At 52.1% G+C, this 17,223-nt stretch overlaps 1 protein-coding gene across 1 annotated transcript in view; it reads right to left on the reverse strand.

The window, feature by feature from the left end:
* Positions 1 to 17,223, reverse strand: part of ARRDC1 (arrestin domain containing 1) — a 64,238-nt gene that overhangs the window by 19,946 nt on the left and 27,069 nt on the right. The window contains exon 2 of the mRNA XM_054007936.1: positions 14,979 to 15,089. Within this exon, the coding sequence (XP_053863911.1) occupies positions 14,979 to 15,089 (111 nt within the window). The remainder of the gene's footprint in view (positions 1 to 14,978; positions 15,090 to 17,223) is intronic.

The raw sequence follows: 17,223 nt of genomic DNA on the forward strand, positions 1-17,223 counted from the left end.
TGTAGATGTTTAGCCCCTGAGCTAGCGCCAGCTGGCCTGGGCCAGTCATAGGTTCTCTCTCTGTGTAGACGTACTAATAAACAAGGACTTAGGGTTTCTGCCCAGTGTGATGAGACCTGATGTGCTGAATACACTTGCTGCACTGGCCACTTGCAGTGGGATGCACAGACTCTAAAGGCTAACGACCCAGGGCGACCCCATTGCCCACTGGCTGCCAGAGCAATTGAAAATCTAATGACCCTTAAGTATCCCCACATTCCCAGAAGAATAAAGACTTTGTTTGGTCTTTAGACAAACAGGCACCAGAAAAGAAAAGGGGCAGGGAGAGAACCTTTGCATCACCCCTTAAACAGCATGACTCGCAGTACTGAGGCAGCTAAGCAGGGCTGATCTAGAGGGGAGACAAGGGGTTTAGTACAGCGGCCAGAGGACCAATGACAACCCTACTCACATGGGCCCCCTCCCTTCCAGGGAGGGAGAGGTTCCGCAGCGTTTTGTCAGGGCAGACAGTTCAGACTGGTTTATAATTACATTCAGCTCCTGTGTTGTGGTGGTTTCCTGGTTACAAACCACTGCTCCTGGACACAGATTAGTCTTGCAATGCAGGTGGGACAGGACCAAATCATGGTTTAAAGCTTAGGCCAGCGGTTCTCAACCCGCTGCAAGCAGGTTTCAAGGGGTCTGCCAAAATAAACCAGAAAGCAGGGCTACAACTGAAGCCTGAGCCACTTAGCTTTGCAGGGACCCCAGGGAACTGCCCCGCTTGCTACCCCCCCCCTAACGTCAGCTCTGTGTGGTACAGGTGGGCCGTGGAGTTTTGATAGCATGTTCAGGGGAGGAGGCACCTCAGAAAGCTAAAGGCGGAGAACCTCTGGTTTAGACCATGATCCCAAGCCGTCCTATATACCTGCAAAGCCCTAGGCTTGAGCAATGTCTGAAGACAGGACTTGGTTCCATCTGCCAGACAGAGCCACATCTAGAGGTTAGAGCACCACACTGGGGACCCAGGAGTCCTGGATTCTTCTCCCAGCTCTGCCACTGGCCTGGTGGGTGACCTTGGGCAAGTCACTTCACCTGTGCTTTCAACTGTGCCTCACCTTCCCCACTCATTTGAGAAATCATGGAAAGTGCTATATACAGGTAGGTATTGTTATTCCTGTCAGGCATGACTAGAGCATAGCTGCCACTGTTTTCTCTCAGTGTAGATAGGACCCAATATGATAAGAGGAGCCTCTGAGAAGGCTTATTAGCAGGGCGAAACTGGCTAATCAAGTTTAACTTGAGATCCATTGTTTAATATCAGCAAAAACAACAAGGCGTCCTTGTGGCACCTTAGAGACAAATTTATTTGGGTATAAGCTTTTGTGGGCTAAAACCCACTTCATCAAATGCAAGCTTCATCTGAAGTGGGTTCTAGCCCACAAAAGCTTATACCCAAATAAATTTGTCTCTAAGGTGCCACAAGGATGCCTTGTTTTTATTGTTAATTGAAAGCAACCCCCCACCCCGAGGTACAGAAAAAGTCTCCTTGGTTCAGAGTTTCTGCAACCAATGCTTGTCTTGGGTCTGAAGAACCTGGCCCCATCAGCACACAGCCAGCTTTACTGCAGGAACAGTGGGCAGGGGAGGCGTGGGGGGGGGGGGGGGCTTACATGTCCATGCAGCAGGACTGGCCTCAGTCTCCAGCTCTCCATGTATGTTGTCAAAACAACCTCCACTACCTGTCCCAGAGGGAAGTGCAAGGGCAGAAATGCAGTTCACAGCTAGTGCAGGCCAGACGTCACCGGCACTTACCCATTGCTTTGGGTATCGTAGGACTTAGAGGCAGTGTTCCCTCTCATTTTTCCCCACCCACGTGCAGAATGAATTTTGTTCACCTTCATATTGGTGCAGGTAACAAAATTCGTGTGGTGGGGCTGGGGCCGAGGGGTTTGGAGTGTGGGAGGGGGCTCAGGGCTGGGGCAGAGGGTTGGGGTGGGGGGGCTGAGAGCTCCAGCTGGGTGCATGGGCTCTGAGGTGGGGCCAGAGATAAGGGGTTTGGGGTGCAGGCTGCCCCAGGGCTACAGTGGGGGTGGGGGGGAGGGAGAGAGAGACCCCCCCAGCTCTCTCCTGCCACAGCAGCACTGGGGCTGGGCGGAAGAGACACCCCTCTCCCAGCCACAGCAGGTCCGGCCCAAGGCTGGGTCCAGGCTGGGGGAGGGGCACCCCAGCCACAGCCGGTTTGAGCTGGAGTTGGGGCACCCCTCCCCCAGCCTGGCGGGTTCCCTGAGCACCTGTATGGCACTTAATAGGCTGCTTACAGGGAACTTAGCTTAGAAGTCATGTTAGCATGTGCATCACCTCACTAGACCTAGACTAGAAACGGCTGAAGTGTTTCATCCTTGGATGTAGATACAGCCCAAATGGAACAGAGCCAGGCCATGACCTTTAAACTCAGGCTTCCCTGTGTTGGAGAGGCCGGGGGCCCCAGCCCCCCCGCCATGCGAGAGGAGGCTGTTGGCTACACGCACAGCAGTTCGCACGGCATTCTCTCACCAAATGCATAAAAACGCTGCTGCTGCTTTAAACAAAAATGCAAGAGACTTTCGAGACCATTTGACAAACAGCAGGCCCGGCAATATGGTAATTTCTCTCAGGCTACTTATTAGAGAATGATGCATTAACACGCTCAGCCGAATCCTCCGGAGAGGAAGAAATTACACAGTGCCTTTTGTTGGTCCCCCTGCCGCCCATCACAATAGCACAACCCTCCTGTATGCTGTAATTAGCCCTCCAGCGCCAAAGATTTCATTAGAGGAGAGAGGGGCTCCTGCAGACTTCTGGTATTTACAGTGCTGTTAGCACGGCTCTGTCCCAGCACGAATTCTCTTCCAGGTCTGGTGGATTCCACTTAAAGCTTCTTGCTTCTCTGTAGGCATCAGAACTTCAAGTTTTTGGCAGGGCCCAGAAAGAGACGGGGAAGGAGCCGAAGTTCTGCTATGTTGCAAGACACTAGGGTTATTGTTCTGTGCTTGCAGGGCGCCTGGCACCCTGGGGTCTGAGCCTAGGACTAGAGTCCCTAGGCGCTGTGGTAATAGGGCATCTCAGTAAGAGTAGCAGCTCTCCTCTAGGTTACTACAATCACGATAGTCAGCCAGTGGGCTTCCCACCGCGCAGGCTTTCAGATTAAATGTCATCTTCAGGTCATCCACCTCTCCTTCCCAGGCTCGTAAGTTGCTGCTGCAAGTTACCAAGAGGTCAGGGCTTGTACAACCCCTGGGGCTTGCTCCCAGGCAGCCGTAGCCCAAGGGCCTCAGATGGGAGGTATTCCAGCTCCCTGGTAGGAGAGCACAGGCGGCGACTTAGTGGCACAGCTGATCAAGGTGAAGGAAGACAGCATCTCAAGGGCCGCTCCATCACTGAGCGGGCTCGGCCCCCTCTGCATGTTCTTCCCAGGCCAGAGCTGGAGGGACTGTCTCTAGAGGTGCCACTCTGTTCCTGGTACCTGGTGAGGCCGCTCACCGTAGTGAAGGTTTGTATGATGGGATCAGCTATCAGACAGTATAAAACCACTAGCCTTTGTGCAGTGCTTTGGAATCTGACGGAGAGCACGATACAGCGGAGATTGGGATCTTTACCTCCTTCCCCCCCCGGTCCCCTTTTAAAAACAAGTGGGGAAACCTAAGGCAGGAGGAGATGAAGTGACCTGCCCAAGGTCACCCAGTAGAATCAGTAGCAGAGCTGGAAATAGGTCTCCTAAGCCCTAGTCTAGTGCTTTAACCACTCAGCCACACTGCCTCCCATGCTGTTGCTCAGAGGCCTTGGGCGCATGTTAGATGGAAGTTATTTCTGAGCCCGGAACAGAGACTCCATGCCAGTCAACAGCCAGTCAGCATGCCCTTTAAAAGGTATTGAAAATGAATTATACTGAGCGTGGAGATGCTGCTCTAGCCCCCCATACAGCACTTGGGTGGCATAGCCAGGCCAAGAGAACTCCTCCAGTGGAGGAGATGCACATGACAGGCTATCAGGGGACTGAGCATGCGTAGGGGGCTCTATGCTGCTCCCCCTTGCAGCTGCTGATGTAAGGAGCATGGCAGGATGGCAAGAAGCTGTACCAATGCAAGGGACAATTGAGACCTGTGCCAGCCAGCAGGATAGGCAGAATCCAGGCCACCAAAGGGGGATTGAAGTCCACCTGTGCCTTCACACCCTCCCCTCCAGGCTGTCTATGCTCTGTCAGAAGATGCAGCACCAAATCTGCCCAACAATGTGGGTGCAAGGTCAGATTTCTCCAACCCTGCACTGCCACAGAACATCCCCTTGTTCGAAGCGTTCTATAGACCTAGATCAGACTTGAGCCGCCTTGAGATGGGGACACTCCGCTGACTCACGCCATTACCACTTCCCCTGGAAGTGTTCCTGCTCTTGAAGAGGGAATGGTTTTTACACCTGCTGCTCAGAACAGGCACACGTGGGTGCACAGGTGTCCTGTGCTACTGCTCCTCCCCAGCAAGAGCGAGCCCAGAATCACACGTGGACAGCAAGTGGGAGCTGCAGTCCTCTTGGGGATCTCACAAGCAGGCAGTTCCACACGGGCTGCCCAGCTTAATGGAACCAGCTGACAGGCTTCTACCGCCATGATGGATTCACTTAATGCCTCAGATATCGCTAGTTTATAAATACTAGTGCGCTCACCCCCCAGTGCTCAGGGTGTCGTACAAGAGCAACGCCACCCACTGAATACACAAGAGGAAATAAGCGAGAGTCCAAGTCGAACAGACAAACCACAAAAGCCAAACCAAGTGGCAGAGTCTGCAAATGCGCCTTTTCCTCACTATGGAAAGCAGACATTTAACTAAGCTCCATTAAAGGGCAACACTACAGTCAGAAGGAGATGACCTAACTCGGTGTGTACTCAAGCAAAGAGCAGAAACCAGAGATCTTGGAAAGCCTCTTGCCCAATTCCATTCCAAATCACCTGGGTCACTCACCAGTTTCCAGTGGCTTTTTATGTGAAAAATCAGAGCCCATTATGTCACATGTTAGTGCAAACAGGCCAAGGCTATAGACCACAGCACGTGATCACATACTGAGCGCACGGCTCTTCAAACCACAGCAAGCCACAAGCCCATTCCTGACCCTGACGTAGCTACAGAATGAGGGAGTTCAAACCTACTTGGTTCCCGTCAGATTTTAAGATAAATGAATTCCAGTGATTCCCTCTCACACCCCCTCCCCCAAGCAGGGCAACATTATCGTTCTGTGAAAGACAAAAATTGGCATTTTAAAAATAAAGTTTACACGTCGTATTTAACAAGCGTCTTCCCTGTCACAGTTCAAGAGCTTGTCTATGCAGTTTCTTTACTGCATTTGAGACAAGTATGGTTTAAGGCACCAGTTCTCAACAGGGGGTCTGCAGCCCCCTGGGGGTCCACAAAGCCTTTCAGGTGGGCCACGGAGCCCCACAGCTAAAACCCAGAGCCTGAGCACCTCCTGCGGGGCTGAAACCCTGATCCCTGCTGCCCCCTGTGGGGTTGAAACTGGGAGCAGCAGAGCTGAATTCCCGAGCTCTAGTGCTCCCCACAGGGCAGAAACCCTGAGCCCATGGGCAGAGTTGGGGGGCACAGGGGTCATTGCTCCCCTCTGCCCTCCCCCCCCAAAAAAAACCCCACACACTGCAGTGCAGTCCCAGGGCAGCTCCACACATCCACTCCACCTCCTTCTCTCCCAGCCCCCTGGCCAGGTCAGAGGCAGGAAGCCCGAGGCAGGGTAGTGATGCAGGGTTCCCTCGTCTCCAGTTGCTGCTGGGGGTTGAAGCTGCTCTTCAGCTCCCAACACCTTTGCTCATGCAGCCGGTAAGAGCCGCCTCGGTAGGGGACCCGGCTCAGTGGCTGGCAGAGCCCTCTGGGAACAGGGACCGCAGGGGAGCTCCCCCAGCACCCAGCCACTAGCTACCCCCCTGCCCTCACACAGCCCCTAGCTACTCCCTTCCCTGCCCACACAGAGCTACCCCCGTCCACACAGAGCCGCTAGCTACCCATCTCCCTGCCCAGAGCTGCCCTCCCTGCCCTCACACAACCCCTAGCTACTCTTCCCTGCACCCTGAGCTACCCCCTGCCCAGAGCTACCCTCCTGCCCGCACACAGCCCCCAGCTATCCGTCTCCCTGCACCCTGAGCAGTTTTCAAACTTTTTGAGCTGAGCCCCACCCCCATCTTTTGAATTATAATTTTTGGTTATGCCCCCCCCCACCACACACACACACCATCCCCACAGCCCAGACAGGCTGGGTGGCATCCTGAGGTGAGTCAGGAGGTGAAGCTGGCACTCCCTCCCCAGACCCCACTGTGCAGACCTGGCTCAAGCCCTGCTAGCCCCTATGCCCCCCCCAGCCCAGAGTCCTGAGTGTCCCCCTGGGCCTTGGAGTTTTTAATAGCATGTTGTGGGGGGCCTCAAAGAAAAAGGCTGACACCCCCCACCGGTTTAAGGTGTACCACCCTGTAGAATGGATGCAGTTACACTAGTGTAAAAGGTGCTGTATATAAACAGTTTCCATGCTATTTTAGGTTTATTTAATATATATTATATATAAATAAAAGTTACCTCTAATCAAAATAGTTTGGGTCAGTACAACTGCCCCCCCCCCCATGCCCAGTGTGTTTAAATGAAGCCTAAAGCTTATGGAAACAAGATTTTTCAACCCCCCACTGATTTCTGGGCAGGGTGGTGTGGGTGGAGGTTGGGGAAAACAAAGAAGATGCCAGGCTACTTATAATGGTATCTTGGAGACTGTGGGCCAGTTTCAATGGCTGCTTTTGCTGAGTTGTTGCAGTTTCCCTAGCGAGGTGCAGACCAGGACCTTCCAGGCTGACAGCACCAGTGCTCCAAAATGTGTCCAGTCTAAAACCCACAAGCTTGGGGTTGTTTTTTTTTTTAAGGGGGTGGGTGGGTAGGGAAGAGACTGATTGGAAGTACAGAGGAAGCCAGGGATTTTATTTACCTTAGGGAGCATCTCCCTGAATTCAGGTTTTCCCCCCTTCTGGTCACAAGGCCGGGGGGGCCCCAATGTGGCTGAACTGTTAGAAAACAGTTCCATGAAAAACAGGCAAGATCTGTTTGCAACCTGGCCTTGCAGCCCACCTGCTAGGTTTCCTCTGAATTGGAACAGACATGCTGTCAGGCTTGATAAACTGGCTTCTTGCAAGAGTGAGACGTACTAATGCTGGAGAAAAGCCAGATTTTCCCATCACATCTGCCACCCCACCTCCAGATACGGGGTGGCAGCCTGACCTCCTGGCCCCACTCAGGAATCTGGAATAAAGTCACAACGGGCTGGTTGACCGGATTGTTTAGAACAAAGCTGGGAGAGAAGGGAGGGGTGGGGGGGGGGGGGAAGACAGGTTAGATGCCTTGATCAGAACACTTTTCAACCACCTTCTTGCTGGTTACTCAACTCCCAGGGGCTTGTTCTCCCTGCCCATCCCAGTTCCAGAAACACTCCAAATTAGCACTCAAGTGTCTTAGGAGGGAGTCTGGGTTGGGCAGGAGGGAGGAAGGAGAAATGGGCAGATGGGAGACTTTGGAAAGTCCTGTCTCTTGGCTGCTTTCCACCTCCTGCTGCTTCGCCACATTCTCCCCAAGCTGCTCCCCGGTGCGTGGGTTTCGGTCGGCTGGGAGTGAAGATACAACTGGTTAAAGGTCAAGGAGCTTTTACACAGCTCAGCGGCCTGCCCAACTTGTGCCTTTCCCAACCGAAACAAGGCAGCTTTTGTGGCGGGATCTCCGGAGATGGGGGTTGTTCCGTAGCAGGGCGGGCAGCGCTGAGCGGCAGGGATACAGAAAGCGGTGACAGACCTTGGACAGAGAACCGAAGCGGTTTTAAGGAGAGGATGTGGTGTACAGAACAAAGGAGCAGTTACAGCCGTAAGACTAGCTTTCCTCAGAGACACAGGGAACGTCATTCAGTTTTGGAGAGGCCTGAACAGGGATATATGGGAAGCCCAAACCTGAGCATCAGCTGTCCCAGCAACCCGGACCTCTAACGGTGTGGGGCAGGGGGAGAGGGAGCAGAAGGGATGCGCAGTTTATGGTGTAGTTGCAACTCTAGTCCTTGGTTCCAGAAACGTATGTAAATACATGCCTGCCTGCCTGCCCCCCCCGCCCCAAAAGCTTGCATTTTTGCCAAATTCTGGCAGGGGGAGGGGGAGTTGCACATTGGCTATGCAAAGCCAGCCCAGAGAAAGAGGGAAAAACACATTCCAGAGCAAGGCTCTTCCCTCCTGCCTGCCAACTGGAGGGCCTCGGTAGTTGTAAGTGCTATTCCCTTGGCTGAAGCTAAGCTCCAGCCCAATCCCCTCCCCCCCCCCCCGCCCCCATTAAAGTTTACATTCCCGCCCTCACCCCCTACAGCAGTGGCTCTCAACCCCCTTGTGGTCCATGGGCCACTTGCAGCCCAATCAGCACATAGCTGTGGCCCATGTGACATCCTCAGGGCCATACAGGTAGTATGCAGATTGTGTGGATGTGGCTCCCATAACAGAGTTGCATATGCAGCCCACAATGGTAAATAGGTTGAGACCCACGGCTTTACAAGGAGTGTGATAGGGAAGCAGATGCCCAGGCTTCAGCCTCACATGAAGCCACCACTATGGTCCTCCAGCTGAAGTCCTCCCACCAGAAGATGGAAATTCAGGGTCAAGAGATCTCCCGAGCCAAGAGATGGGTACAAGAACTCAGGGGGCATCTTTGTACATCATAGGGGAGCAGAGCGCACAGGCTGTTTGCCTGCAGTTCCCTTTTAAGAACTAGGCGGTCAACGGACACGTCTAAACACACAAGGACAGGACCACTGTAGGCTACGCAGCTGTCCCTTCTCGGGCTTCTTTTTTGCTCCTCAGAAATAGCTTCGTGTGCTTCAGCATCCAAGGAGGTAGGGGGCATTCTCTCCCCCCCCCGACAAGGCACAAAGTAGGAGCATAGTCCAGGAGGAGGAACCCAACCCACCTCCAGATTGTGAGTTCTGGGTACGCTTTCTGGCATGTCCTGAGGCACTGTACTAATAACCCATATTTAGAAGTCACACACCTTCCTCCAGCACATACAGAAGAGAAAAGCAGCCAAATGAATGGAAAATTGGAGATTCCTTCCTGTTCAGCTGCTTATAACATAGGCCTTGTCCTTCAAATAAAGAAGGGGACAATTTGTCATGCTGGATCTGCATGGCTCTCACTGGCGCACCCACAGAACAGAGGGGTGAGGTAACCGGAGACACAGACGCGTGATTAAAGGGGAAGAGAAGAGGTCAACTTGCCTAAGCTTGAGAACTTGGGACTGCCGAGCTCACCAAGCGAGTTTATTGCACGGTCTGAACACAGAGCCAAGATGCAAATGGAAGGATGAACACACAAGGCCAACCTAGTTCCATTCTCTACCACCTTGAGGTACCAGCTTCTCTCTTACAGCCGGCTTCTGCTGCAATCCAGCCTCCACAGTCGCCCAGATGGGATGACTAACACAGTGAGTCTGCGGTTCTAGCACATACCATTCATTCAACAGCGAACGCCCAGCAAATGCCGCCCTGAGCAAAGATCCTACACAAAGAGCTGTTTGTCCTTTCTCCCTCCCCTCACCCATACCCAGAAGATGGTGAACCATTTCAAAGGGGCCTGTAACTCGTTATTTTGCCTTTGGCAGGCAGTTGGGAATGTCGCACTACATAGCAGGCTCGCACAATGAGTAGACCGTATACATATTCAAATCTACAGTTCGTTTCCACAGGACTGTACCTCAACCGCAAGCCAACGGACCAGGGGACAGCAGCCGAGCTGGAGGTCAGTAGATCTAGGAGTTGGAAACCACCGCCTGCCTCATCAGAAAGTCTCTCGGGAAAGCGGGACAGAACAGGAACAAAGGTCAGGGGAGTAATGCACCAATGGTGCACATGTAACCCCGACAGACCCCAGTTGTCGGCGTGCGGGATCGAACCTGGGACCTCTGGAGCTAAATCCATAACCCTGTATTGCATGAGCTAAAAGCCATATGGCCCTTCGCAGCTGTAGAGCAGACTCCTCATTCTCTCTCTCTAAGTGGTCTTGTGCCCCTAGATGGGACAGAGCACCACACTCAGGTGGTGTGTGGGTTACACACACCCCCACCCACACACCAACACCATTTAAAAATTAGGTTGACATAGCCACAGCGCTCAGACGTGTGAAAAATTCATACCCCCTGAATGCTGTAGCTTTGCTGACCCCAACTCCTGGTGTAGTCCTGGCTAGGTCAATGGGGAGAGGGGAAACCAACCCACCCACCGTTCTCCTGTGGATTAAAACTACAGTGATGGAAAAACTCCCCAGCTCTGTAGGAGGCATCTACATGACCGTGTCATAGCACTCAACATAGCCAGGGCCTCTGTGTCTGTCACTTCCTGGGCGACAGCAACTGATGGTGCCACCGTGGTTTTGAGATGCAAAAGGCAATAATACAGTTGGAAGTCACTGACATGACTACCTGGTACTCAGCTGTGAATTTCTATTTGAAATAGTACCAAGTCTCTTCCCATAATTGTACTACAAATTTGCAAGACAGCAGAATAAGTGACAGGTGTGTGGGGAGAGAAGTGAAGTGACTAATGCCTGCTTTAGAGTGCAGTTGAATAGCAATAAATAGCTAAACCATCTTATTACTCAACAGATCTGCTCCCTTTGCATTTTTGAGACGCATCTGCTGACTTTACTGACAAAGAACCATTTGCAAGTGCTTTTTACCCCTGCTAGCCCTGCAAAACCAACACAGCTACAGGCGAATAAGCTGCATTCTGTTCATCATTCTTCAAACAAAACTGGTGGGTAAGTGCCAACTGGAAAACACACACACACTTACTTCCTGGCAATTGTAGGCAAGCCTCAAAGTGCCCAGCTTGACCCTCAGATCTTAGGTGGAGTCTGCAGGGCTGGCAGTTTACCCATAAAAATCCACCCTGTGTTATCTGAACAGGTGTGTAACATTTAACGCTGGACCACTAAGATGACAGCGCTTTACAAGTTCAGTCATTTTTCAGTTTACGAAAGCATGAACTCAGATCAAGAATATTTTTATTTATGAATAATGGTACCTAGTCTAAGACTTTCTCTATGAAGTTTGCCTGAGACTTCATTTTTAAAAAAATGCAGCCATTTAAAAAAGGTGGACTTTTTGCTGAATGGTTTGTTCCTGTTCTAGTGTGGAAAATAGACGGGCACTTTCTTGCCAAGCTTTGTACTGGAGGATTTTGAAAGACAGATGCTGGCAGGGGAGACTAGAGCCTAGCACAAACATGCTCTTCTAGGGAAATGAGCAAGAGGGATGGGAGGCAGGAGGTCACGAGTGCTACATTCACCTAAAGCGACTGCACCGGCCTCAGTACTACGTTGTATTTAAAAAGCACTGTACAGGATTATTTATGCCTGAGGAATAGGCGAAGATCACCGACAGACGTTGGTCCAATAAAAGACATCACTTCACCCACCTTGGGACCAACACAGCCACTACAGCGCTGCAAACAGTGACATGCCCATGGTTACACAGCAAAGTCCGTATCTGATCTGAGTTCTTATACCCACGTCTGTGTGTCTAATGCCCAATCTGCCAGTCCACGCCACCAGCTCCAAGCAAGTGGCTTGACCTTTTTCACTTCAGTTTCCAAATCTATAAAAATAGGAATAATACTCAACTCCTCAGTATGTAGCTGAGCACACCTTAAAATGCATCAGATTTTACCCTTGGCAGGTATTCACTAGCTGGTTTTTAGCCGCCTTGCTCAGACAGTCCCTTCTACTTAGCCAATTAATCAAGCAACAAAATTGTAGGAAAGCCACCAAAATTAGGGTTTGACTTTACCTTTTGGTGCATTCCAAAGCCCCTTACAAACATCTAATTCAACACAGGCACCTCTGCGAGGTCTGTATTAAGTGCACTGAAAATAAGGATGAAGTGAAAGACAGCCCAGGTCTGTTTTCACAGGTGTTGAGCACTTCCAGCTCCCACGGTCTTGAACTGGAGATTAAGCACTCAACACCTCTGAAGATAAATCAGGTCTTAAGTGAGTGGTCTGTGGCCACAGCTTGGGACGGACTGACTCCCAGCCGCCTCCTAGCCTCTCTCAATGTTAGCCAAGACACGGTTACCGGACTTTAGAGATTTTAAGGGCACTGGAGGGCTTGTCAAGTGAGCCCAGGAAGCAGGGCACCCACACTTCAGTGAAACTCTGTGGGAACTGGCCAGTTAACTGCAGCTGCTTTGGAAACCCAGGCTTAAGTCTCTTGGTTCATTTTGAAGACATTAAAGAGTCTGAGCTCTCTCAGGACTTCAACAGTCCATTCCCCATCTGTGCCAGGGATTTCCATTCCCTCCTCCACCCCCCAGGTTAGGGCAGGGGAGTCCTGATTTAGAGGCTCCAAGGATCCCAAGGGCCACACCGGTTTCATCTACTTTGAGTGACTCAGGACAGAAGCACACGTATGACTGTTTCTCCCTTGACAATGATGTAAAGATTCCACAGGCAATGCATGCCCCCAATGGACAGTTCTGCCTCCACCTGGGTGCTAGGGTGGGGAGACTGAAGCCCGTGCTTTAGTCCAGAAAAATAGGAGGATGCCTGATGGCAACAGCACTGCTAGGACAGAATGTATTTGCTTATTTTGCCTGAATCCCTCAATTGAACTTCTGGGGTTGGGACACTTCAAAGTCGCATAGTCCATGCAGCTCCCTTTCCCTGTCCGCCACCTAGGCGGCTACATGGTTAAGCTTTTCTAGAGCAGACAGTCCTTCAGATCCAGGATCCTCACAGAAATCATTGGCACGAAAAAGGAAAAAAAAAAAAAAAAAAAAAATCACCACGCTCCAATGCTCAGACTTTAACCTGTAACCACCTTAAAGTGACTTAAATGGAGTCTTAAGCCAGCCAAAAGCCCTATAGTCCAGCGCAGGGAGCATCCAGCTCTCAACTCACTTAGGGCTGTTTTACCTGGAGTGCTTTATAAAACCCTTTGGGATTCACCAGATATTCACCAGCTGGGCGTATGCACAGTCTGGCTTTGTTCTGGGGCTTTTCCTACTCCCCTTCCCACGCTGCATGTGGAAAACAAAAGTTATGATTCAACCCACTCCTCCAGCTTATCAATCTGTGTGGCAACCCAACAGGAAAGTAACCCTGATGGTTCCTCTTCACTAGGGTTACCATATCTCATAAATAAAAAAAGAGGACCCTCCACGGGCCATGGCCCCGCCCATTTCCCCACCCCTAGCCCCACCCCAACTCCGCCCCTTCCCCCACCCTAACTCCGCCCCCTCCTCCCTCCCACTCCCAGCCAGGGGGAAAGGGCTGCCCCAGTGCTACCAGCATCACAGTTTCCCGGGCAGCCCCCAGACCCTGCGCCCCAGCCGGCGCTTCCCCAGCGCAGCTGGTGCCCGGGAGGGGAAGCGCCCAGCTGGGGGCGCAGGGTCTGGAGGCTGCCCAGCAAACCGTGAAGCCGGTAGCGCTCGGGCTTTGAGCAGCCCCCATGCCTCCGGACCCTGTGCCCCCAGCCGGGCACTTCCCCTCCGGGGCTCCGGCGGCTCTGCGTAACTTACACTGTATAAGTTACACAGAGCCGAAGAGGAGCAGAGCCCCCGCAGCTGGAGGCTCTGCTCCTCTTAGGCTCTGTTTAAGAGCCGGGCTGCTGGAGCGCTACCGGCTTCGGGCAGCCCCGTGCCTCCAGACCCTGCGCCCCCAGCCGGGCACTTCCCCTCCCGGGCTCCAGCGGCGCAGGGTCTCCAGGCACGGGGCTGCCCGAAGCCAGTAGCGTTCAGGCAGCCGGGCTCTTAAACAGAGCCGCCATTTTCCCGGACATGTTCCGCTTTTTGGCAATTCCCCCCGGACGGGGGTTTGACTGCCGAAAAGCCGGACATGTCCGGGAAAAAGAGGACGTATGGTAACCCTATCTTCACCCCTGGGGTCTGGGCTGGAGAGAGGTTTATCCCAGGAAACACTGCAGGATAGAGTTGACCCTTCCCCAGCATGTGCTAAAAGCTCTGCTTGCAGACTGCTGACTTAGCAAAAGCTGTCAGTCCTGTTTTACTGCCTCTTACCCATTTCCTACTAGGAGAGGAAGCCTCTGAAGGCCCATTAGTTTGTTTCCTTGCCACACACACTTCAGTATACAAGTTATAACTACATACACCGCTGTGGCAGGTGAATGCTGGTACCGATCGGTTTCACTTGAAGCCTAGATACAGCGTGAATTATTTGTGGTGTACTGACCTATTTACTAGCTGAAAGGCGGCATTCATTCAAACGCAGAGTCCCTGGAGCTCACCCAAGTCATTCTGACTTGTGGCAGGAATATCTAAAACACAGCTCCTCACTAGGTGTGCATCTGCTAAGCAAGGGAAGCATTGCAGGGATTTCGTTCTTGCAACAGTCCTAGCACTGAATCGCTACAGTGTGCCTCAGCCCTATGGTTAGGCCAGTGCACTCTCCGGTTCCTGAAGCACCCTGCCTATAAGAGCCAGCACTGAAGCGGCAGGCAGGGCCTTTGTAGTTTCTAAAGACTTTGTGCAAAACTGGTGCAGCTGCAACACCCGTAGACTCTGATTGCACCAGAGAGCAATCACTGTGCAGTGTAGACATGAGCTAGAGATCTTGGCCCAGATGTTGCAAGCAATGTTTGAAAGCTACAGGAGACAGGTGCTGTGTTGTACTGACATTCCATGGCCTTTCTGCATTGTGTAGACAACCCCTAGCTGTCTTGCATATAGCCCCGCTAACATGAAGTCACCTGTACTTTGCATGCAGCTGAGCCAGTTTCAACGTAGGGGTATTTCAGGAGATGGAGGCGTTCGGTATCTCGTTGGCACACACATGCAGAACTTGCATCATAATAAAAACCTGCCCAAAAAAGGTATCCAAAGGGAAGGACCCTTCCTACTAATCAGACACAGTTCTCCATCACCTATAGCCCCATCCCTTGCTGATCTTACCTTTATCCGCCAGCGAGAGCGTGCTGTTAAAGTACTGCTCCTCTACAGTCCATGCGGTGTCATTGGCCTTGCTGGACACGCCGCAAGATCCAACGCAGCTCACTTTGATAGCTAGGAAAAAAAAAAAAAAATACACATCTACATCAATACTGCAATAGAGTTTTCAGTGGTCTTCCCAGGCCAGTAAAAGAAATTTATAAGTCCCAACTTGGGTCTCATCCTGCTACCACCTGTGGGCTTCCTCCTCTGCTGAGACACAGCCAATTTACTTTTAAGTAGAGCATCTGTGCACTAGTTGCTGTTGACAGTGCCCCTTTTAAACACACACACACACACACACACACACACACACAAGTGGAGATGAGACGGAGGTCAGTGGTGCTCAGTTCAAAGGGTATTTTTCTCCCTTTACTCAAAAGGGATTGCTCTAAATGCAGCATCTTTCTCCAGCAAGCCAGGGCATTTTCTAAGCTAGTCTCATCACACTTGCTCTTGAAAAAATCTTACCCAGAGGCTTTTAACTTGCCTAGCAACTAGGAGCTCAAACCTCCTAGAAAAATCAGTGGGACTTGGGGGCCTTTGAAAATTTTACCTGGTCTCCCATTTTTCTCTGGCTCCCCTCCCCTTCAGTTCAACTAATCCTCCTCAAACACCCCCACACCAGGTAACTTGTGGTTTCAGCCCCAATTCCTGTGCACAAGCAGAGCAACCACTGATTCAAAGGTGGGTCGTTCTCAGTGCCAGAAGGACCTGTTAATGCAGCGAAGGGAGCAGAGAGCGGCAAGAGCCCCACAACCCTTGAACCCTTCAGGGAAAAGGACTTGGTCTCCTTTCATTTGAAGAGAGCCAGATGCACCAAGCCCACCAATAGCTCCCTCTGCCCCTTCACAGCAAAGTCAGTTCACACACTAACCTAGCAGTTATATGAAGAAAGGAGAACCTGTGACACCATCTGGCCTACCTGTTCTCAAAGGGGCAGCAACGCCACTCGCTCAGCAGGACACAAGGCAAAACTGTTTAGGGGACGGGAGCAGAGATGGTCTGTATAGGTACTTGCAGAACTCACTGTCCTATCTGAGCATCTCACAAACGTTAATGGATTTTACCCTCACCACACGCCTATGGGAGGAGGGGAAGGGTTGCAGAGATGGGGAAATTGAAGCACACGTAGATGACGTTTCAAGGTCACGCAGGGACTCTATGGGAGAGCAAGGAACTGAACCTGCGTCTAATCCCACTCCAACATCCTAGCTGCTAGAGCAAAGGTTCCCAAACTTTACTTAAGCAACCCACCAACTGCACTGTCTATTTTGTTATCCACAGGGGGTCCAAATTCATGGGGGGTTCCCCCCCCCCCCCCCAAGGTCACAGGCCAGTGTCCTTCTCCTTGCCCCACTGACGGCGCACCAGCCACCTGCAACAGCGCTCTCTGCCCCTGCACTGCAGACCTAATCCCAGCCCAGAACAGAGGCTGAGGTGGGTGGGGTTGAGCAAGTGGTATTGTGACCCTGGAGCCCAGTTTGAACCAATTGGGGAGGGGGAGGAGGAAGAGAATCAGGGCCAGCCCCGAGGGGTAGGAGTTGCCACTGGAGGGTGTGTGCAGGATGGGCTTGGTCTCCACCCCCCTCCTCCCTGAGGCCACCTGTCTGCACCTGGCCTACGGCCCACCTAAAACCTTCCCACCACCTGGGAGATGCTGCACTAGACCATCTTTCCCATCCTGGTGGTTCTGAAAGCAAACCTTCCCTTTCTACTAGGGAAAAGGAGTAGGGGTGGAAAAGTCTCATGCAGGCAGGTTAACATTCAGCACAGCACCAGGCATGATGGCTGGCCAGACTAACCAGCAGGAATTCTCTGCTAGGCTACAGGGAGGGAACACGGCGCATTCTTGGGGGCAGTAAGGATCAAGACTAAACACACTGCAATTCTGGTTTCTCGGAAAGCACTCTGGAGGGGCGGGGGGGGGGGGGATTTTCCTCACGGCTGATCCCTTACAGCTCACCCGGAAGACAGTTCCCTGGCAAGCGAAGTAAGCGGTTGGTGTTTACCTTGGCCGGTCTTGAAACAAAGGCTGGTGCTTTGTGACTTGACAAAACCTTTTACAAAAGGCAAGAGCCCTTGTGCGGAGTTTCAGGAAGGGCTGATCAGAAACTAGGGCAGTACGCTGAACAACTCCCTCTCACCACTGGGTTTATGGAGCTGCCTACGTAGCGAGTAGACCCTGGGCTTTACAACACAGCAACGG

Source organism: Malaclemys terrapin, chromosome 17, assembly GCF_027887155.1.
Source record: "Malaclemys terrapin pileata isolate rMalTer1 chromosome 17, rMalTer1.hap1, whole genome shotgun sequence".
Taxonomy (NCBI): Eukaryota; Metazoa; Chordata; order Testudines; family Emydidae; genus Malaclemys; species Malaclemys terrapin.